General features: G+C 37.8%; 1 protein-coding gene across 7 annotated transcripts in view; it reads right to left on the reverse strand.

Moving 5' to 3' along the window:
• Positions 1-23,864, reverse strand: part of KLHL13 (kelch like family member 13) — a 69,020-nt gene that overhangs the window by 8,530 nt on the left and 36,626 nt on the right. For 2 of the 7 annotated variants that reach the window (XM_030448942.1, XM_030448943.1), the window contains 6 exons: positions 23,775-23,819; positions 23,162-23,274; positions 9,564-9,705; positions 7,768-7,900; positions 7,320-7,516; positions 4,858-5,653 (listed from right to left, as the gene is read on the reverse strand). In XM_030448942.1, coding sequence (XP_030304802.1) covers positions 4,858-5,653; positions 7,320-7,516; positions 7,768-7,900; positions 9,564-9,705; positions 23,162-23,259 — 1,366 coding nt within the window. In that variant the 5' untranslated portion in view covers positions 23,260-23,274; positions 23,775-23,819. Of the gene's footprint in view, positions 1-4,857; positions 5,654-7,319; positions 7,517-7,767; positions 7,901-9,563; positions 9,706-19,510; positions 19,530-23,161; positions 23,275-23,774; positions 23,855-23,864 lie in introns of those variants that run through there. The other 5 variants (XM_030448946.1, XM_030448947.1, XM_030448945.1 and 2 more) reach the window with 4 other exon arrangements.

The raw sequence follows: 23,864 nt of genomic DNA on the forward strand, positions 1-23,864 counted from the left end.
CCCACAAAGCTTTGGCAGTCCCAAGGGATGCTCTGTCTGCAATCATTTTATAGTACCATCTGTGATGCTATTTGAGGAATATTCAGATATTTACCACTTCTCTATCAGAAGCTTACAATGTGTCTTGATATTTATTAGAGCAGCACTTAGCAACTGCACGTGATGTTCCAAAACCCTGGATCTTAGTTACATTATTTCTGTAATACAGGTTGCTTCTGTAGAACTCAAGAGCTGACTTGGTTAAATTAAACACAGCTCTGAGTAAGTCTGTACCTAGAAGGGCTGAGCCACCTGCCAGGTCCTCCACACTCTGGTTTGATAGTCCCAGTACTGCACTGACAGCAAACAGCTCAACTGGGACACACTTTTCTTCTTCAATTGCAACATTTAATATATCGAGACTCACAAGAGCAATTTTTACAAAAACAAGGAGTTGCTTGAATTAAGGGTTAAGCATCACAGAGGAAACTTGACAAATAAATGCCTTCCCAATTGTTGGGCAAGGGATCAAAAAAACATGAAACTGTCCTGCTGTGGACTAGATTTATTCCCTTTATGTCTTTATTGCAGAATGATGATGAAGTTACCAACGAATGTGTGTGGTATAGGCACAACTCAACATCCCCTAAAGTGCTCAGGCATGTCCATATTAATTAAAATCTCAAACTCCACTCAAGTGTGAAGCATGGGAAAAGCACCCATCTGCACAAGCTTTCTAATGCTTAAAAGCACAGCTTCTGCCATCTTCATCAGGCACCACAACTGAACCTCTAGAAAAAAAAACCAAAACCTACAAAGATCTACTTGTCTGAAAAAAACAGTATCTGGTAACAGCACAACTAGAAATCACTGATGAGCTCTGCTTCATGATAGAATCATAGAAATGCTCAGGCTGGAAAAGACCCTCAAATCATTGAATCCAGCCTTGTCCTAACCCTGTTCCCAATCACCCACCACTAAACCATGTCCCCAGGCACCACATCCAGCCAATTTTTAAACACATGCAGGGAGGGAGACTCAACCACCTCCCTGAACTGCCTGTTCCAGTGCTTAACAACCCTTTCTGTAAAGACGTTTCTCCTGATATCCAACCTAAATCTCCCCTGACACAATTGGAAGCCATTTCCCCTTGTCCTGTCATCTGTCACCAGTGAGAAGAGACCAACCCCACTCTCACTACAGCCTTTTAGGCGTTTGTAAAGAGTGAGAAGCTCTCCTCTAAGCCTCCATTTCCCCACACTATACAGCCCAAACACACTCAGTCACTCCTCATAGGGGATGTTTGCCAAACCCTTCACTACCTTTGTTGCCCTTCTTTGGACTTGCTCCAACACCTCAATGTCCTTTTTGTATTGAGGTGCCCAAAACTGAACACAGAACTCGAGGTGGTGCCTCACCAGTGCCAAGTACAGGGTCAGGATCACTTCCCTGGTCCTGCTGGTCACATAGTTTCTGATACAAGCCAGAATGCCATTGGCTTTCCTGGCCACCTGGGCACATTGCTGGCTGATATTCAGCCAACTGTCAATCAATACACCAAGGTCCTTTTCTGCCAGGCAGCTTTCCAGCCACTCTTCTCCAAGCCTGTAACACTGCCTGGGGTTGTTGGGATCCAAATGCAGGACCCAACACTTGGCCTCACTGACTTCCATCCAGTTGTTCTCAGCCCAGTGATCCAGTCTGTCCAGGTCCCTCTCTAAAGCTTTTCTGCCCCTCAGCAGACCAACACTCCCTCCTGACCTAGTGTCATCTATGAACTTACTAAGGGTGCATTGGATTTCCTCATCAAGATCATTAATAAAGGTGTTAAATAGGAGTGGCCCCAGCACTGAGCCCTGGGGGCACCACTCCTGACTGGCTGCCACCTGGATTTAACTCCATTGACCACAACTCTTTGGGCCTGGCTATCCAGCCAGTGTTTAACCCAGCAGAGTTTATGGCCATCCAAGAAGCCTTGGGCAGCCAGCTTTTCCATGAGGATGTTATGGGGGACAGTGTCAAAGGCTTTACTGAAGTCCAGGTAGCCTGCATAAACAGCCTTTCCCTCATCCACTAAGCAGCTCATCTTGTCATAGAATGAGATCAGGTTTGTCAAGCAGGATCTGCCTTCCATGAACCCCTGCTGACTGGGCCTGTTTGTCTGGCTGACCTTTAACTGATCTGTAATGGCTCTTGAGTGTCTCTGTGAACCACACTTGGTTTTCACTTTGTCTCTATTTCCAAAAAGTGTTTCCTTTTGCACAGCTGCCTTCTCCAGGCTGTGCTCCTCCTCATGCTGGAGTGATGTTCCTTCTTCCTTCTGGGAATAGCTTTGGCAGGTGTCAACTTTGACGTTTCAAAAGAACCAACCAGAATTATGCACAATCCTTCTAGATGTCACAGGATTAATTCTAATCATTCTAAAACAGCACAAGGTCAAGAAATCTGAATTATAATCTCATAAATGAGTGTGTTTCAAAGACATTTACCAGATTCCACTGCATTTACCACATAGGTACAGATTCACCCATCCTTATCAATGAGCCAAGCATTTCTCAGTGGAATGCACTATTTGAATAGGAATTGTTAATTATTGCTAAAGGACAAACTACTGAGGCAGAAAGTGGTATTTTAAAAGTTTTCAGAAGATTAAACATTTGAAAACTGTTTTGGGAAGGCTTGACAGAGAGCCTCAAAAATAGTGTTATTTTTATTCCATTGAATGTCAAGAGAAGAAATGCTAAATAAATTCATTTTAGTAACTTTCATCTCTTTGGCCTCTTTCCATAAAAGCTGATCTTCCAGAAAGCTGAATTCAGGTTTTGGGAATTGTTTTGTCTCTAGCAACAGACTGAAATTAGTTTGAACCCAAGGGCAACTTCTTTCATACCTGTCCAACACACATTTGACCTTCTCTATGAAGAGTTTTTGTCATCTGAAGAGAATGGGAAGTTTAAGCTGGATTTCATCTTCCAGTTGTCAAGGTTTATGAAAGAAACATGAAAATGAAAAGTGACTTGCTTCACAATTAACAAGCAAAGAAATTGAAGCCCCAGATCGAAGCACCAGACAGCTACAATATTTAACATTTATAGAGTGCTCTTCCTGCAGAATGATCCAATGACATTTTTCAGGTTTGTGTGGAAATCGTTGCAGCATTTTAATTATCTTTACTGAAGAATTTTAGGTGGGTGGTAGATTTTATATTTAATTAAATCTGCAGAAGAGTTGAGGTCAGGAGAATGACACTGCTTGATCTAATTTAAGAAAAACACTGTGGTCAAAGCCTGCTGCACACAAAGATTGCACTGCCTTAGTGGTATCATTATTTCATATTGATTTTTTTTAGACTTGTAACTTTTTCACCAACATTTCTACAACTCTACTCTGCTTACACAATACACAAGAATGGCAGTCTTATTATCTGCTATTAATATGAGAAAATAACTTAATTAAGGTCAGGACTTTCTGATGCTCAAAGATTAATATTACTTGGTACATTTTGTCTTTTACAAGTTATTAAGCTTGTTTTTAGAATTAGTATTTTCAGGTAAAGTGACATGTAAGAAGAACTCTAAAAACCTCTGGATCTGCATCAGAAAACGGCTGTTGAGGGAAAACAAGCTACTGTAAAACAGTTTCCCCTGTTCTTGGAAACAGGAGGTATTTTAAAATGTCTCATTTCATAGAATTTTAGAATGGATTTTAAATTTCTAGAAAAAACAGCCCTGTTTTGTGTAGTGGAAGCAATATAGCATTTGTTTCCTAAGAAATTCTGAATATGGTCATGAAATGAAGTGTTTATGTGAATAAATTAGGATTTGTATTGTACAACTAAACATGTTTCTCACTGTACTTAAAGTTTTGAGTGTAATTCTAAAAAGCAATCCTAAGAGAAAGAGATGCTGCTACAAAGCCCTGACATGCTAACAGCTAAGGGTTGGGCTGAAAGCAGCAAACAAAATAATGAAATGTTACATCTGGTTTAGATATAATATTGTGCTAAAATTCCAAGCGTAATCACTCTAAAACTTCAATTTTTAAATGAAGACAAAGTGTACACTCTCAGACGTGACTGCTAACCAGTATGACTTCAGAAAAAGCAGTGGATTAATACAGGCCATTCTCTTTTGTTAAATTAAGTTACCATGTATTTATTCTTTCTTTCCAACCATCTTATTTTAAAATTGATTTTTGCCTTCTTTTTTTTTTTGGTCAAGTAAAATGAATAATCATTTGCAAGATGCAAAGAATGATGCAGTAGGACAGGGTCATTCATGTAACTAAGTTAACTGTGTAGTCAGAAGATGACAAGCAATATATAGCATTTTCCCTAATTAAAAAGGTCAGAATGTCAGGACATCTGAATCTCACTGAGCTGTGATTCAAACAAATCACCCTACCATTAAAAAACAACCAAAAAACCTAACAAAAACCCCACAGCACTTCTAGCATTTCAAAATTACCATTCCACAAAATTTCTGTCTTTTCAAATGCAACTTTCATTCAACAGTGAATTTTGGTTACAAAGTCACATATCCCTCAAGAGTGAAATGGGTGAGTTTGATCTCTCAGCTCAAGTAATGACTTTTTTTGTGTGTATAATTGCACTTCTATACACACACATTTATACAGGTAGAGACACACGTTTACGTCAAAGCTTGGATATTATGTACCAATATAGATAGTTTGATATTTTGAAATCTTTTTGTGGAAAACCTTCTCAAATTAGCTGCTAACAGCATCCGGAGAAGTTTCTTTATGCATTTTCAGTATTTCCAGACAGAAGGCACATGTCAACAACTCCAACTTGTTTCCCCTCTCCCATTCATAGGTGTTCCAAGGACTAAAAAGCAAGGCTTCAGGAGAAGCACTCACCTAGCTCACCCGCTGCATTTCGCCCACCGACTGCATACAAATGTCCTTTGAGGGCACTTAGGTGGAAGAAGGTTCTCTTCTCATTTAAAGATGCAACTTGCATCCACTTGTTGTAGCGAGGATCAAACCTAAAGACCGTGTCAACCGCTGTCTTTCCTTTAGTGTCATAATTGCTCTGGCCCCCGACGACGTAGAGAAAGTTTCCAATGACGGCGATGCCGTGCTGGTACCTGGGTGCATCCATGGGAGCTAAGGATTTCCACTCGTGGGCCTTCTCATCGTAGAGCCGTAACTCCTTGCTGACAACCAGCTGCTGCCTCAGCACTCCTCCCAGTGTCACCAGGTGAGTGCTGTCCGACCGGATGGCAGTTCTCTCCGACTGCATAACTGGTTGCATGTATGGCATCATTTGGTAGTTGCTGGCTTCCAAAAGCAAGTTGACACAGGTGTTGTCAGTCCTCATGAAGTCCACTGTCTGAACGTAGTTGATGAGATCCTGGGGGGACATCAGGGGGAACCTGATGTTCTTCATCAGCTTTGCAGCGTACTCCATCCGCGGTTCCTCGTAACGCAACCAGCGACAAGCTGCCTTGAAGAGTTCAAGTTCAGTGCAGTGCTTAAGGCTATTACTTGAAAGCACAAAGGCAAGACGTTCAAAGGGGAGTTTCACAAATTCACCAGTACTTAATAACGCGGGGAAATTCTTCAAGATGAAATTATTAACATATTTATCCACTTCTGTGAGATTATACGTGTTGGCAATGCGCCCGACCTCAACACAGTTTTCCAAGGAAACCTATTAGGTAAACAGAAAGAGGAATTAAAACGTTACCTTAATTTGGTGTCTAAATGATAATGAAGAATTTAATTAATACTATAGAATCGGCAATATTTCATCGTTTCACAGTGCTTAGGGTGATTTACACATGAGTAAATACATATTCAGTGCAATGTATATATTCATGACTGCAAGAGGAGACCAAATGTATTCCTGATTTCGAAGAAATGAGACAAGTAACAAACAGATGGTATATATTAATTATGCCAAATACATGATACAGTTATAATACATAGCAATTATACAGCACTTCATCTTTGAAAAGCTCTGTAAAGTTCTTTGTAAGACAGACGTGGAAAATACAGCTAAGGGAGAGGTGATCAGCCCAAGGTTACAGAGCACGATGCAAAAGTAGGTCTTGCCATTAGAAATTTTTTAGAAACACTATTAAAAATGTATTGTCATAATGGAGCCAAAGAGAATGGCACAGCTACCTCTCCACTGCCACGTTTCAGCTATCTACAGTGTTCAGCCCCATGAATACACTCCTTAGAAATTAACAAAACTGGACCAAGGTGGTGCTGTAGCAGACTGTGTTCAAAATTAAACACGTCAAACAACAAAGGTAAGGGTTTATATAGCATGGATTTTTAATTTTTTTTTTTTTTTAATAATAAGCCTTGGAGGGTTTCTCCTAGAAATAATCAGCACATGAAATGTTTCAGCAGCATGGATCACACCCGATTTAATTTCAGTATTTGAGTGACCATATCTCAGTAACCATCTTTTTTACACTGTGGCTGCATCTGTCTTTCTTATATCTTTGGCTCCTACACTTCTGAGGTTACTTATGATCCAAGGCAGAGGGAGGAAGAAAGATGGCAGGGATGGGACATAATTTAAAGTGGGTCTCCAGTAAACCCCTCCAGTTCACTCCAGCAAGCTCTGTGGTACACAGACAAAGCCAGTAAATTTTCAAATGCTTTATGCTGAGAATTGCAGCTTTTTTTTGCATTCAATTCTTATTCCAATTCAAGTTTCATTTGCACATACTTTCTCTGTGCAAATCAGTCCTACTCAATGCTGACAACTTCCACTGCTTTGTGATTCTCAGTATATTTGTAATGCCAAAAGAATTCAAGCTTCCAAATCTCATAGTTATTTTAAAAAAGATTATTAAAAAGATTAAAAAGATTGAGTACTATGACCTGATTGCAGCCTAACAACTCAAAAACCTCTAAATGACCTTCTGGTCATGAGAGAGATTACAAGATTTTAATACTGTATAACTCAATCTGGTCATTGCCCTTTAATGCTGGGCAATTTAAAAGTCTAATGAGTATGGGAATAGGATTTATTTTTTTTTTATTCACTAGAAACTGATCTAACTTGGCCTTAGAGCTAAGATCTGGAGTCATCCAAAGTCTTCATTCACATATCCTGAAATGCCTTCATATTTTAATGTGGTATATAAGATTTTTATCAAGCTAACATTGTGCATAACACTCAGAAGAAAAAAGATTTTCAGGAAAACTACAAAGCAAACTTATTCTCTGTGAATCCAAATTATAAGTATTGGCAAGTTTTAGATTAAACTCTTACTATTACATAGACATTGGTCTTTAAAAAAAAAAAGTACTGAGCCCCTAATAACTGTAAATGTGAAACAAGCAGTAAGTCTTACCCCAGAGATAAGAAACACTTTACAGAAGTCCAAGACAGGTAGAATCTGCAAAAAACTGGCAGCTTCCAGAGTGTCCTGAAGGTTGTCCATGTTAAGGGAAAGTTTTGCAGTATAAATAAAATCAATTATCTTCTTTAGGCCTATTTTGTTCACACCATGAAGCTTAATGCACATCAAATCCTGTTCCTTCATTCCTCCTGGAAAATACATGTAGGTAAGTTTATATGATCATTTTGATTGGATTGAAAGACTTTCATAAAGATATATAAAATTAAAATATAATTTTATGGTTTAATTTAAAAAGCCACATGCAACAGTAGAGAGAGTAGAACTATACAAAGCTGTCTGCAGTCCTGGGTTGATTCACACACATTTAACATGTATCTGAGAGTCCAAACAATGGCAGTTGAGAGATAAAAATACATATTACTTTAACAAGGAAAACTACCTGTGAACATAGCCTTGAAGTAATCACTTGCTGAAGCCATCATTGCTCTGTGAACTGGAAATACTTCATCACCATCTCCTGGAACAAGTGTCACATCACACAGCAAACCTTCCACTCGCAGCTGGTCAAAACCCTGCAAGGAGACCATAATGTAAAGCATTCATAGAACCATAGAATTGGCTGGGTTGGAAGGGACCTCAGAGATCATCGAGTCCAACCCTTGAACCACCGCTGCAGTTCCCAGCCCATGGCACTGAGTGCCACATCCAGTCCCTTCTAAATATCTCCAGGGATGGAGAATCCACTACTTCCCTGGGCAACCCATTCCAATGTCTGATCACCCTCTACATAAAGAAATTCTTTCTAATCTCCAACCTAAACCTCCCCTGGCACAACTTGAGACCCTGCCCTCTTGTCTTGCTGAGAGTTGCCTGGGAAAAGAGCCCAACCCCCCCCTGGCTCCAACCTCCTTTCAGGGAGTTGTAGAGAGTGATGAGGTCTCCCCTGAGCCTCCTCTTCTCCAGGCTGAACAGCCCCAGCTCCCTCAGCCTCTCCTCATAGGATCTGTGCTCGAATTTCATCTGATTTGGGAGGAGAGTAGGAATCTCTTTCTTTTACCTTATGTAAATACTTGTTTACTTTTATTTATGTATTTACTGTTGTTCCAAGAAGTATCTAAAGAATAATTTGTCATATTATAACCATTACCCCCCATATATAGTAATAGATAATTATTCATTGGAATACAAGCAGAATAATTATTCACAAACAAGGCTTTACAACTACAGACAGGTTCACCATTTGCTCAAATTTTGAGGAAGAAAATTCAATGAGGAAGAAGTAAGTTCTGAACATTTTGCTTAGCATTCGGACAAGGGAAGCCTTTCCTTAGACACTAGAACAAAAGAATCACTAACTTCTCTGAATTAAAAAAAAAAAAAACCACCACAAAACCAAACAACAGGTCATTTTTTATCCAAAACTTGAGTAATCTATTTTGGCAGCAAATCTAAAAAGTAAGCACCAATTTATCACGGCATGGAGCTTTCCTCATCACATCACAGAATCACAGAATTTTCAGGGTTGGAAGGGACCTTAGAGATCACCTAGTTCCAACCCCCCTGCCATGGGCAGGGACACCTCCCACTAAATCAGGTTGCTCAGAGCCCCATCCAGCCTGGCCTTAAAAATCTTCCAGGGATGGGGCATCCTCTGGGCAACCTCTTCCAGCCTCTCACCACCCTCATGGTGAAGAACTTTTTCCAAACTTCCAATCTAAATCTGCTGTCTTCTAGTTTGTACCCATTCCCCCATGTCCTATCACTCCCTCACATCCTATAATGTCCCTCTCAAGCTTTCTTGTAGCCCCCTTCAGAAACTGGAAGAATAAGGTCTCCACAGAGCATTCTCCTCTGCAGACTGAATAACCCCAACTCTCAGCCTGAGGCAGCTTTCACACAGGAGATGGGACAAGTGGCTAACATCATAACATGACTCTATTCAAATGAGCTTCTTTGATACAGCTGTGGCTTCACAGTTTAAACAACAGTACCTCTTCAAAATTGAGAGTGGACAGATAGACCAACCAAGGAATAGGCTAGAGTGTTTCTTCCAAGCTGCTGCTAAAAGTTGAACCTTTAACTCAGAGTAAGTTACAAGCCATGCTTGCCTGTGGGCATTGCCAGCACAGAACAACAACATGCTTTTAGTCTGATAAAGTCTACTGAGGAGAGACATTCTTTAGAGAAGCCAAAATTCTCAGAAAGATCAATATTGACAAAAGAAAATATAATTACCTGTAATACCACAGAACTGTGAGTATTGCTGGTGAAAAATCTTGTGGTCCCTGTCTTAGAAGACTGTAGGTGGGCAGAGATGCCCATATCGCTGCTACCAAGAGATACTTTCATATGAGGATCCTCCTCTTCCACCAGAGATCTAAGATTAGAACAAAGAAACCTTAAGATGAAAATCATTTTCATTCGGTGCTCTTGTCCATTAAAACCACAATCTTCTGGGATGAAATATAACAGGAGAGGTTAGAGGTGAAACGTTGGGAGGTGATAAAATCAGTCCTTAGAGATCCCTTTCAGCTAATCTGGGACAGTGAAGCATTAACACTCTCTAAAACAGTTTTAACTTCCTTTTCCATCCACCTCCATCTCCCTGATTAAGGCACTTTCACACTATTTTATTTCTATCTGTGCTTCCAGTATAGTTGCATGCTTGCAGGTGTTTCATCCAGTTTCCAAATTCAAGTGTCTTACCTGATTGCCACGGAAAGCTACAAGACTCAAATTCTAAGTGCAATATTCAAGTTCTGTACTTTCATTCCTATGGCTTGCATTATCTTGCTCAAGTATGAACATAGTAAAAAAAAAATATACATAACGGAATTTCAAGTTACTTTTAGAACAATAGAATAACTCATTTAGGTCATGATATCCAATATTTGGCTATGACAGGCAACAACTTCATAATTTTAATTTGTTAGTGTGACAATAATAATTAAGTTTTTTATTACAACCAATTACTGCACAAATCTAGATAGGAAGGATTAGTTTTAGGTAGAATTATTACAGAAGTAACTGTGCTCTTATTAGCCTTCCACTGTAATCTTGAGATATAAATTAGGCTTCTATAAAGAGATATGCATATGAGAGTCTAACTACCTAACGTGTAATTATTATAAAATGTAAATAAATTTAATCTCTAGAAATATTAATAACTAGTTCCTGTGATTTCTGTGATCTAATGTACTACATATTAGCATGCATAATGGCATAATGCATATGTACACAACATTAATTAACAAACATAAGATGTTATTCCACAGATGAGGGCATCTCCATTATTAATAAAGACTCCATGTCTCAAAAACCATTCCAAGCAGTTAAACATAATTGCTGCAAACCTCAGATATAAAGTTTTACAAATTTTAAATGTGCAGGCTAAACATTGGCCTCCAAGCAAGTTTCAGAAATTGCTTTAAACAACTGAAAAAGATGTGCTTACAATTTCACCCATTCCCCCACTTTTGTTTACACTCAGGAGGAAAGCACAAATTTGGAATCTTCAGGTGAAAAAGATTTTCAGAAGGTTTTTTTCCCCAAACAAAGGTTTGTTTCTTTAAAAAAAATATATATATATATATTTTTTTTTTTTCAGGTAAATGGAATGTGTAGAGCAGTTTCTGAACCTCACACATTACCCCAACAGCACTGCTGTGCCTTGTTCAAACCCATGGGTACACAAGGTGAGCTATAAAAACATATTCCAAACAAATTCACTACTCAACAGTGTACATGTGTTTGAAACAATGAGATTTTATGTAAACAGACATAGGAATAGATTTCAGGAACATCTAAATAGCTCTGAATTCTAGTGCAGCAATCAAATCCTCAGACATCTCAAAAAAAAAAATTATAAATAAGGATGTGCTGCAGCATGTGAAAACTGTGCTGGCTTTTTAGAAAATGTGCTTACCTCTCTTTTACAAAACTAATCCAGATTATATTTAAAATAAATTTTTATAAGGTGTGCCACCTTGGAAAAGTGCTCTCCAAACTGTCTTTGGAACCCAACAATGCATACAGTGGTTTAACAAAGCAGCAAAGCAGTTGCCAGCTCATGACCCAAAATGGTTTTTGTTTGCTTTCTGCTAGAATGGGTTTTGAGTTTGGTGGGGTTTTTTGGTGGGGTTTTTTAGTGGGGTTGGTTTTGGTTTGGGGTTTTTTGTTTGGGTTTTTTTGAGATTTTTTTTGTGGTTGTTTTGTTCTTTGGGGGTTTTGATTGCTTGTTTTCTGTTTTCTCTTGTTTGGGTTTTTTTGTTTTGGTTTTAATACAATGACATCAAGGACAGAGCCTAACATAATTTCAAGTGACATCCAGTCACTAAATTTATACATGTCTTTCTAAGAAGAAATTATGAAATAATGTAAGGAGACTTGTAAGTGTGGGTGGGAAGGAACCACAGATTCAACTAGCATGATTCTGACTATTTGCTCCTGAAAGATCTTCCTGAAATGTCAGCTCAGATAGGCATTGTACAAAGAGGCTTTAAAAATACTTCTGAACTCAGAGCAAAACAGAAGATGTGCACGTTAGTTAAAACCATTCAGAAAAGAAACATGTAAGTAATCCAAATTTTTTGGCTTTTTACTATGTTGTCACATACCCCATGCTGCTTTATTTCCTGACAGCCAGCGTATGTTTCAATTTTATTAATAAATTCAAAAGCCTTGACCGTGATTCTTTTGTTCCAAAAGTGGCAGTGATAACAGAAGCATTTTTCTGAACAGGCCCCATAACATACAACTTCCCAAGCTTTGACCTAAGAGGTCACAAGATGCTTTATTACAACAGAGATGGTACAATACATTTCACAGTTCTAATACTCAGATGAACACATTTGACATGCCAGATGTGGTTAAAAGCAATTATTTCCCCACCTGATTTTCAGCACATAAAGGCAGCTGTCTAACACCTATAGCACACATATAAGCTCAGCAGCTCATGACTTGATGCTCTTGGGGAAAAGAAATTTCCACTGTTTCTCTCCCACGTTTGCTTGTTATGTACAGAACTCACATAAGCAAACTAAATATTAAAAATCACCACCTTCCATACTATAAAAATCCACCACAAAATAAATGTTACAGTTCTAGTCTCAAACATTAACATCACTGTGTATGACTCCAAGAGTAGAAGGTAAGTAGATTATACTGTTCTCATCCTGTTTTTTGCTTTATATATAAACAACTATGACAAAAAAGTGTGTGTGGGGGGGGGTTGGGTTGGGTTGGTTGTCACCTTTTTTTACCTACAGCTTTAACAGTTTCTCAAGGCCAAGCATCCTTTCCCATCATGCAGAAAAGTGACATTCAGGACCTGATTTTGGCAGAAGTTAAAGCACAAGTCAGCAAAAAAAAACCTGGTGACAGCATGCTGGTCCCCTGAGTCCCCGCCTTGTGGCATTCACTGAGAGGGAAAGAGCACACCCAGAGAGAGCAAAAATTATGAGTTTGTCATTGGCTTTGCACCAGTTTCAGCATTGACCTTCACACAACAAGAGAAACCACCCTTAGTAAGACAAATTAAAATGCAACAGCTCTTCTGTTGCTCTTCAGCTCTCTCTCTGTTGATCCCAGTACACAGGGAAACAGCAAAACCCAAGCACTATATCATCAACAGTAAGAGAAATTTAAAACTGGCCTGATGAGAAATTTTAACTATTCTGAATATGACTTCTGTTTGAAGGGGCTGTAAAGTGAATATTCAGCAATAACTCTGCTATTCACACCCTGAACTAACAGGTAATCCACTTTGTACCCACTGAATTTTAACCAAGGTTAAAAAAATTAGTTGGAGGAAACAGCTAAAACTACATTTATGTCTAGTGATAATTCACAGCAAGTTGCTCTTAAATGTGGATATTAACACCACTTTCAATGCATACACCTGGTCTGGAGGGGGTTGAACACTACACTGCTAAGACCAAGGGAATTTTAATGTTTAATGTAAAGTATTAATATATTAATTACATTAATAGTGTAATAGCAAGGGCAGAGGAGCTGCCTGACTCTGCAGCCTCTAGGAAGCAGTGGCTCAGAGTTCAGAAAAAGGCACTGACAGTTAATTAGTTTCTATCACAGAATGAGTCAGAATCTTCTTTTTAAACTTAGGTTGGTTCAAGTACAGTAGAGTTTTACCCCAGCAACTGTAACCAAACGAGCTTTTCTCATTACTCCAAATATGTCAAACCAATATTTTTGTAAAAATGAAATATGGAGTGTGCATTACCTGGGTATTAATTGTGTATCTTCATTTCCTAATTTTCTGTCAATTTTAAAGGAAGATAGCTTTCTTTTTAACATTAAAAAAATGTCAATATAAGGTTTCTTTCTGTAGATTATAGCCAACTAGATTCATTTTCACTAAGAATAATATCTTTAGGGAAAAATCAATCCTGTTCATCTACTGAAAGATACCTGAACAGTCTCTCACAATGGAAATTAATAATTACTTTAGAACTAGCAAGAAGGCTTGAAGTCAAATGTTGAGCTATGAAAAAACAAAAACAAAACCCTATAATAGTTCAAGAGTTTTGCCAAGCTAATTAGGAAGCTACACTGACTTTTCAGGTTTTTATTACTTTAGGGATTTTGGGGTTGTTTACGTTTGCTTTTTTTCATAGGACAGGCAGAGGAAAACCATAGCTGAGCACTCTCCTAGTGGAGAAAATAAGTGTTCAAACTGCACCAATTCAGTAGTAGTATTTAATATTTCATTGATCTGAAAGATACAAGTTCATATGATCAGATATATAAATCCCTAAATGTCAGCACACAGGACAAAACATGATGTGCTAACAACAAGAGTTGGCTTCTCTTAATGAAAAGCAGATTGGAATTCATCTCCATGTGCTCCATGAGTTTCTAGGCTTAACTGCTGGCCCCTGAATGCAGAGAACCATCTAATGGCACAATCATTATGAAAAATTAGTATTCCAAGAGAATATTACATAAGCCTTGAAAACACTCAGACTGACCCAAGTATTTACAGGATTTCTGCCTATTAGGGCTCCCAGTTCTGTATGAATTCTCCGTAGATTACTGGAAGTTATTTATGATAACTGTGAGCTGACTTTAAAGGAGAAACTGAAATATGAATACAGCAGAAGAGCAAGGAACCTCCTAACCAAGACAGGTTATGAGACCCTTTAGTCGGAACCAGAATCTGAGCTGTACTCACTCAATCCTTAGCTGAAAGCTGAAAACCAGCTGGCAAACATTGGTGCTCACACCTCCAGCAGAACTCTGATTTGTACCTTCCTTCAAAATATGCCTTCAATACTGGAAATTTTCAGCAAATATTGACAAGTATCTTTTAACTGGGTGGTGTTACAACCTAATTCCCAGAGGCAATTTACTTTCTAAAGCATTTAGCAAATATTAACCTCTTAAGAGAGGCACCAAGCTGAGCCACAACCATCAGGGATCTGTGGAACATTGGGTAAGTTTTGCTCTAAACCAAAATATTCAAATCATGGAGTTGCCATTTTGTATAGAGCTCAGTGGCAGGAACAAAGAAAAAATACTCTGTTGTGGTGATATCTTCACAAGTAGTGAAACTCTCTCTGATGCAACAGAAATAAGGTAACTATGAAAAATACTGGGGCTTGCTTCATTTACAACCATTGATCTGTTTAAATTGTCAGAGCATGGTGCAGTCTCTGAAAACAAAGGAAAGAGATCAGCCTACAGCTACAGACATTCTAAAGTGCATGTTCTCTGATTTATTTAAAACTGACAGCCTTTTTGTAACTCAGCAAAAGCTTGCCAAAGCCATATTGGCCAGACAGTTAATTCTTAATTTGGTAAAGCTCAATAGCTTGTTTCTGAAAAGATTATAACCTTATTTTCTCTGTCAAATTACTGTTCAATGAACCATGACTGCAAGTGTTCTGGTCACTGGTAAATGGCATCTTCAACAATCACTCCTGGCATGTACCAGTACTCTGGTATTTATCAGCAAACCAGATTTCAGTTTCATATTAAGATATCCTTAATATAGGACAAAACTTTTATTACTTTATGATCTATTTAAAAATCTGGTATATTACAGGACTATCTATACACAAAGCTATACATGACCCTTCTTTCTAATGACCCTTTTAATGAAGAGGTCAGTGAAAGACAATGAAACTTTTTTCACAATAAAGATTAATTCCTTATTAAGATTACAGATTAATTCTTTATTTTGTGTGCATAATCTGCCATAAAGTATTTTATAATGCTTAGTCTGGCAAAAAAAAAAATGTTAGTATCAACTGTTGTACTGTCTTCCCATTATGAACAGATAGTCCAGAATCATGAGTAATGGAATTTAGGGATTCCCCAACATCCACCTTAGAGCTCAACAAGCATAAATCATTTGGCAGCACTATATACAAGAAAATTTCTTAATGCTTAAGAAATTCAAATATTAAAATAATGTAGATGAACAAATTACACAATCATGGTATTGCACCCATACCATATCTTCTACCCCTACAATTTCTGAAAATCTGTTATTCTGGCAAAAGATACTTTTACATTTTTCTGCCCCTAAAATAACATCTAATCTTTTTATTACTACTTGTAACAGATATTATAACTTCATAGATTTATCATAACAGTAACCCAGTAGAATTAGATTTTTATAACTTGTTAATGGTTTCTTATTAAAAAAAATGAAGCAAAAGCTTCTGAAGAAAATGCAAGTTTACATTTTAAAATAGAATCATAGAATTGTCAGGACTGGAAGGGACCTTAAAAGATGATTTAGGTCCAACTCCCCTGGCATGGGCAGGGACACCTGACTACAGCTAGAAGAGAAACCAAAGACAAAAGATCATCTTTGTTCTGATAGTTTGACAGAGCAATTTAACTTCCTTTTAAACAGACCAACCAACATGTTCAGTTCTTGCTTTGGGGGTATACAGGTAAGGACACAGGTGGATGTTAAAGATCTGAGAGCAGGATGAACATAGCAGCAGGACTGGAAGGCAGGACCTAACGCACAAGGCATCAGGAGTAGGAATCCTGTCTTTTTTTCCTTTCCTTTTATGAGCAGTAGTCCCCTGCTGCCAGCTTCAGTTGTCACTATTGTAGCTGAACAGTTTAAAAGCCTCTATTTTAATAGATCAACTAGAGGCTGACAATGTAACTAGGAACACTTTGCTTTTATCAGGTTACTCCGTTTCTTAAAAATGCTGCTTTAATGCTGTTCACTTGAAAGGGGTCAGCACAACCAGAAGTTCACAAACCTGTACCTCAAACAAATTAACAATGCATTTTTAATTACTGGGATCTTCAAAAGTAGCTAGAGCAGCTGGTACAGAATACTGCTCACCATGGGCAATGCACCTGATGTTTATATTTTAATATCTCACTTTTTACACCTTGCCTTGTTTATAGATTATAGGGATAGCAGTAACAGCAGAACATTTAAACGTTTTTTTTTTTTGTTTTTGTAAATTGACACTGAGCTCTTCTAAATCTCCACTCCAGAAGAAAGGCATAAAACACAGCTTACTGTTTCTTAAATTAAAAACCAAATAGATGTTCCTCTATCTGTTTTGCCACCTTTCCTCTAAACTAAGGGTGTTCTGTAAGAGGGGAACAAAGACCCAGGCTCCATATACCAGAGGAAATCAGTGACAAGTTACGTTTTACTTTCATATGGCTCTGGCCAAGGGCAGCAGACAAGGAGGACACAGGCCCTCCAACCCCCCAAAATCAGCAGAAGAGTACAAAGATCATTTCTGGACCCTGCTGATGGGCAGCAAGCATATGCAGGCAGCTCCCCAGGTTTGATCTGCTCTTAAAACAGTTACAGCATGAGATGCTCATTGCAAGGGCAAGTTTAAGAAGGTGCCTAAAGAGGAAATTAATCACCACAGCAATGTAGTCCAAGCAGGTCTGTAAGCAACAAATACATCAAGGGCATGCGGGCAAAAAAATATACAAATTAACAAGGACACTGAATGTTGTTCAAGTGGAGTCTGGCTCAAGGCAATATACAGAAGGTGTAATAGAAGCAAAATTTTGGAATCTAGATGCTGAGCCTTTAACCTTTTTTTAATTTTTTTTAAATAGAGTCTGTCTTTGCACTTAACACACAATCACCATCTTTTTAAAAAGTTTCTACCCAAGCATACAAGCCCACAATGTGAACAGGAATGAAGGCTACTAGAAACACTCGAATGATTGAAGATGCGATCACCAAACACCAATAGATCTGGTTGAAAAGCAGGACAACCCAGAAATGAAGAAATTCCCAACACCTGAACCTTTTTGTATCACTTCCTAGTAAGGCTACACCATAATCAAAGCCAGCACAAAATTAGGTCCCACAAAGCCAGCAGAAGAACACTGAGCAACAGCATCAAATACTTCCATATGAATTCCCAAAGACACACACACACAGAAAATATTCTCTTCAAAATTCCTTTTTAAACAACTAAACTAACAGAGGTCTCAAGCTGTTAGCAGGATAATTACAGCCTGCTGGTTAATTCAAATTTGTTTTCCACAGAAGCAAAATAATACTTGACTCAGTTATTGCTATAAAGCTTTTGTTCCTCACAGTATTTAGTCTCTCTGGGAGCCTTACTATCACACCCACATTTATCTATTGGACAAAGGGTTTACATTTATTGGGCCACTTGTAGCTAAAATCTGCAGACTCAGATTGCTAAATGCTAAATTAGAAACGGTTCTCTAATGACTTTTTGCCAAAGTTGGTGTTCCTACTACTAAAAACAGAAAAAGCAAAGCAAATGCACACACTCTGTAGCTTTCTGCAGAAGCAGAACTATTTTATATGCTTGATGTTCAATAAGGTACAATACAGCAGTCAGATGTTTCACAGTTTAGGCTGGACTGACACTGCACATCCTATTCTCTGCCCTTTATATCTGAAATGTTCAAAGGACAAGTCATCATTTTAGCCAGGCAGCTTCCTACTTCCAGTGCATTACAAAACACTTAAGAAAATCATTTTGCATGCATTAGCAGATTACAGTTCTACCTGATATGTCTTTTAAGTTAGTTTCATACACATCAAAGTTGTTCATTTTCCTGCATATTCAAGACTTGGTCACAGAATTTATATCCCATTGTATTTCATTAACAGATGTATGAACAATTCCCTTCCAGAGTATTGGCTTTTTCTTCCTATATAATGTACAGAACAACTTTGATAAAAGAGAGCAAAAACTAAACAAAATTGTGACATTGTGGTTTAGTAATTAATTTCTACATCTGCTCTAGGATTGCTCTTGCTTTGTCACTTCTGACAGTTCTTTTAGCATTTCTTTATTACCATCTTCAGGGGAGAATACAGGGTGGCATTATTAGTTTAAATCATAATATATTTTTCCACTACATGATAAAGAGTTTAAATCTAAGCATGTCACATTAACAGGTGTGGGTAACTAAATTGCTAGGATTAAAAGCAGTCTTGTATTTGTATGATATAAAACCCTTTCTATTCCCCACCCATCCAACTCATCCATCTACAGGCATTGTCAGAATAGTTGAAAAAATATTTGAGGTGACCTGCACATTGACTTTCAACGTGTTGAAATTTGAAATACCTAGGAAGTAATTGCTTAAAATGCAAATGTTGTCAAAGACAGGTAAGTCTGTGTTGGTGAGAATACCATAAAACCCAACAGCAGGGTTTATTTAATAAATTCAATAAATATGATCAATGAAGATGTTGCACAGGGTGCTCTCTCCCAGAACAGAACTAATAGAGATGATCTGATGATTTATGCACAGACACCTTTTGCCACTGCAGTATATTTCAGTGTATTGCATAAATCCAAAGAGCACATTTCCTGTTAGACAAAGTTCACAACCCAAACACAGACAATTTCACACACAAACTCAGAATCGACAAACTGTGTTGCAAAACCTTTTATAGCAATGTACAAACATTGTATTTGTTTATTTCTCCTAACACTGGTCAGCTATTTATGAAAACACACACAAAAGAAGTTTTTAGTCAAGTCCCCACTTCAAATATCAACACACAGTTACATGTAAAGGCACTAAGTTTACAAACAGATTGTTTGGCATTAAGGCTTTTTTAAAAATTTTATTTTACTTATATTTAAACAGGGCATGTTGGAGTCTAAAAACACCTAACTGAACTTACAACTTTTCTGAAAACAGTCAACAACCATTCTCACATGGTATCTTTTTTGCATTATTGAATTCTTAATAAATGTCCAGCATAGTATTTTAATATCCAGAGTTTCTACAAACATTTGGAGATGTGTGTAACTTCAGGAAACAATCTAAATAACATTGCTAGTGAGATTAAGAAAAAATTCTCCTCTTAGTTCTGAATGTGACCCATGAGCAATAACAGGCACACATGTTCCTTTACACCTCAAGGCATTACATACAATGTTTCTCATCCTCTCTGAAATAATACTTCAATTCTTAACCTCTGCTTATGTCAGTCACTGCCTTCTTCTGTTTTTAACATGTGGCCATCAATACACAGCTACAATGCCAAGGAACAGAACTCTTCAAATGCTTTATTCACTTTGTCCTTTCCTCTGATTTACTTGCTAGAAGTGCTCATCTGCATATATATATATGTATATATCACATTGTCACCTAGGTTTGTCCCACACAATCAAACCCAACCACTAATACAAATATGGTTTCACTAGCAGAGAATAAACTTGCAGTACCAGCTCTGACACTCATTTTGACAAGAAGAATCTCCATTCTAAACCCCAGCACCATTGAATATCATTAAAAAAAAAAAAAAAAGGTAAAGCAACTTGACAAAAGCATGTACATACACACACATCTGCACATCCCTAACGTGCACTAAGGCTGCACATATATTGGTCACATGCCAGTGCTCCAATTCTAAAATTATCTGGTTTTTCCTATGCAATGTCACTGGATCTCTATCAACATGGAGGACAACTCAAGCTACCCTGGTGTAGTTCCACCTGATGGCAGGGGTCTCATGCACTCCCCTTCAGAGGGACCCTTCACCTTCCACAGAAGGTGAATTTACCTCTTGCAGTCAGGATATCCTGAAAATTGCCCTAATAAATAACTGGTGGTAAACAAAACCACCAGCCAAGAGGCAGTGATTCACTGCTGCTCCTTCCCAGTGCCAGGAAAGCAGCGCTAGACCCAGCAAAACCAGAACCTCCAAAGTCATCAGCTCAACTTCAGCAGGTCCTTTATTTTGTGTACTGCCCAGCCACAAGTTTCCCACAGCAGAGGAGTCTCTGGGACGAGCTCTTCCTATACATTCCCCACGTCAGGAACTACTGCAAACTTTTCAAGCAGAGACTGTAGCTAAACTGCCCTAAACTGCACAAATTTGCTGGGCAGTGAACCAGTTTAGAGTGGTTCTTTGTACAAAGATGTCTGGTCCATCTAAGAAGCCCAACGTGCCCATAACCACCAGTCTTGGCATTTCAACACAGGGAAACTAAGGCAGTGTTCAGGTTTCAGGTACACAGACCAAATAAAACACTGATAAAATCTATATGTAATAGATTTATAATAATGACAATCAGTTTAACTTCCAGATAAGTTACTTGTAAATCATAAGCAGGATGAAACTTATTAGAAAAGTCTGGAAAATTGGAATTTAAATACTAAAAAAAAAATTTAAAACAGAATCACCTGTAAGAACTCCACATTCCAAATTACACTGCAAAGCTATTTTATAAGATTAAGATGTCTAGTATTACAGGGGTTAAAACCTCTGCTATAGCTTTCCATACTCCAGATCCAAAATATCAAGTACTGAAGTAATCATCTGTGAATTCTAGAGTTTTATGGTTATTTACTTTACATCAATACATGTTCCATTTCACACATCACTTATTCGTGAATCTTTTACTTGAAACATAAGCCTTTTGCCAATGTGAAGAACAGTATTTGTGGAAAAAAAAAAAAAAAACAACTCATAAATATGAATGTGAAAAACATGAGATCACACAGAAAAGGAGCAAATTTACCATGACTTCTGCAATGAAGATAATTAATTCCATCACCTACTTTCCTGGTCAACCTAAATTACCAGGTTTTTTTTAATCAGTTGATATATACTGCCTAATCAAATAGGTATTATTTGGTAATATTTTTCATTTTTTATTATAAAGTATATGAATAATTTTAATGCTAGATTTAACAGTCCTGATAATGCCAGGACCGTGTGCCAGTGAGGAGACGTCTCTATAAACACTGGGATACATTGACTCATAAAAAGATGATTAAGGCTGCTGAGCACATACATCTCATGCTCCAGATAAGTTCAGCATCATATAGTTAAGCATGATCACTAAACCTGTTCACATACTTTCAACACACTGAGATAATCAGCTACATGATCCCCATCATAAAAGCTGGGGCAGACACAGTGCTAGATCAGCAATTTAAAGGTGACACACAAAAGGAATGCTGAGTTTCAGCAGCAGATAGATCAGACTGGGCTATTTCTGATTTTTCTTGTATTTAATAAGTACTATATTTTAAGAACACTTAAGACAGTGTTTCCCTAAAAGAGGTTCAAAAGCCTCACAACTCTTTATCAGAATACTTCAGTTGCATTTAGCCTTAATTTCTAAAAAGTCATAACAGCAGCAATCTATTAGAAACAGTTTATTACTGGTAGCTTTAAACATGTTCGATGCATTCAGTAAGTTAAAAGGCTGAAGTACTTCCATGAAAATTTATCTTAAAATTGGTGTGTGCACAGCACAGGTCTTGTACAGCCAGGTTAGCTTCTTAAACCTCAGCTCTTCTGACTGAGAACAACAGTGACCACGCATACGGCATTTTATTTGTTTCAGCTCCACTGCTTATCAATGCAATTCTCAGCAACAACCAAAAAAAGAAGATATTTACAAGAACCTGTTAATACCTATTTCTTACAGCATGTCTCTCCAGCAGCTGGAGCAAAAGCCTATCTGTAAAAAGCACCAATATAGATATTATTGTAGATATTACACTGGAATATTATTGGAAGTCACCTACACTGCTACTTGCGCATTTTAAAGGAATTCTTCCTGGTTTTCAAAAGAGCTCTTTCCTTAAATACAGGCAAAAGCAATTCACTACCCTATGCTCAGTTTTAGGTCACAGAAGGAAAAAAAGCCACCTGTATATGCTAACACAGAACTCACAGCAACAAAAGAACAAAAGCTCCATCAAGATTTGGCAAGGCAAAAGCCTATTGTTTCCACGTGTATTAAAATACTATTATGTGAAGCTACTTTACATAATAAACCAGGTAAGTATTCAGAGATGAACAACATTTATGTTGTATGCCTTTGTTGTAAGTTTGTAAAAAAGGCATTCAATATGTGTTAAGGCTAAGACTTTGAGGAATAAAACACAACTAAAGCAGGGTGATTTCTTTTATACAAGAATCTACATGAACAAAAATGCAATGCAATACAATACAGTCAGTGATTCCATGTTCAAATTCCAAGTGTAATAGTCAAGCAGAGGGAATGTTAGAATATATACGACAAAGAAAGCCTCCCTCAAAGCTTAACTTGTCAATTCAAGATCAGCACTACAAATTAGCTGCAAGAACTTTTCAGATAACATACATGGCATTAATTACCAACATGGCTTAACCTGCACAATTTCTCTACATTTACAACACAGAGGGAAAGACTCAACACAACACCCATCATGAAACATCCAGGATAAAATCTAAGGGGGACTACATAGAAAACAAGGTAAAATTCTGAGGACCGATGTAATTTAATATATATAACAGGGTAGTTTGCCACAGGGTAGTCTCACAAAAGCAATCCCACCTTAATATCCTCATTTCTCTCACTTACATGTATGCTGGAGAAAGTGGCGATGACCTGGATGTTTTAAGCACAGGAACTGGGAATTTCCAGATAGCAGGAGAGCTCGTTTTCCATTTCAATGGCATGTTGTCACCACGGTACTACAATAACAGTAAACAGCGTTTCCATAACAGACTACCAACTAGGACTTCCATTCCACACACTACTGACACAGCAGTGGCTGCTAAGAACAAGGAAATGATTCTGCCAATGCCCTTAAACCAGTGCTTCCAATCTGTAAAACAGGGCTGCAAGGCATCTCCTTTTAAATCCTGCTGTCCCCTAAAGCAATATGATAATTCTATCCTTCTAACTCAACAATAGTGCCACCTTGTTAGGGAAGCGCTGACTGCAGTATATGCTTTAAAAAAAAAAAAAAAAAAAAAAAAAAAAAAAAAAAAAAACTACACTATGCACACCAGCACAATGCAGCTTTATTTAATAAAGCAGCTAATATCTAAAGAACTCTTTCTGATGCTATTGTTCTGCCTTAACAGGGACACTGCAGAACTGTACCTATATTCTCTTCCTATTAACCTCATTTCTGACCAATGGAAGAAAAAAAAAAAATCGGGTTTCACATGAAAATGAAACAACATACCTACTCAGAATACACTTGTCATCCTCTGACCATTCTTCTTTTGAGCTGCAACAACACAAATGGGATATAAATCTCAGCATAGCCTTAGGC

The sequence above is a fragment of the Calypte anna genome, chromosome 4 (assembly GCF_003957555.1).
Source record: "Calypte anna isolate BGI_N300 chromosome 4, bCalAnn1_v1.p, whole genome shotgun sequence".
NCBI lineage: Eukaryota > Metazoa > Chordata > Aves > Apodiformes > Trochilidae > Calypte > Calypte anna.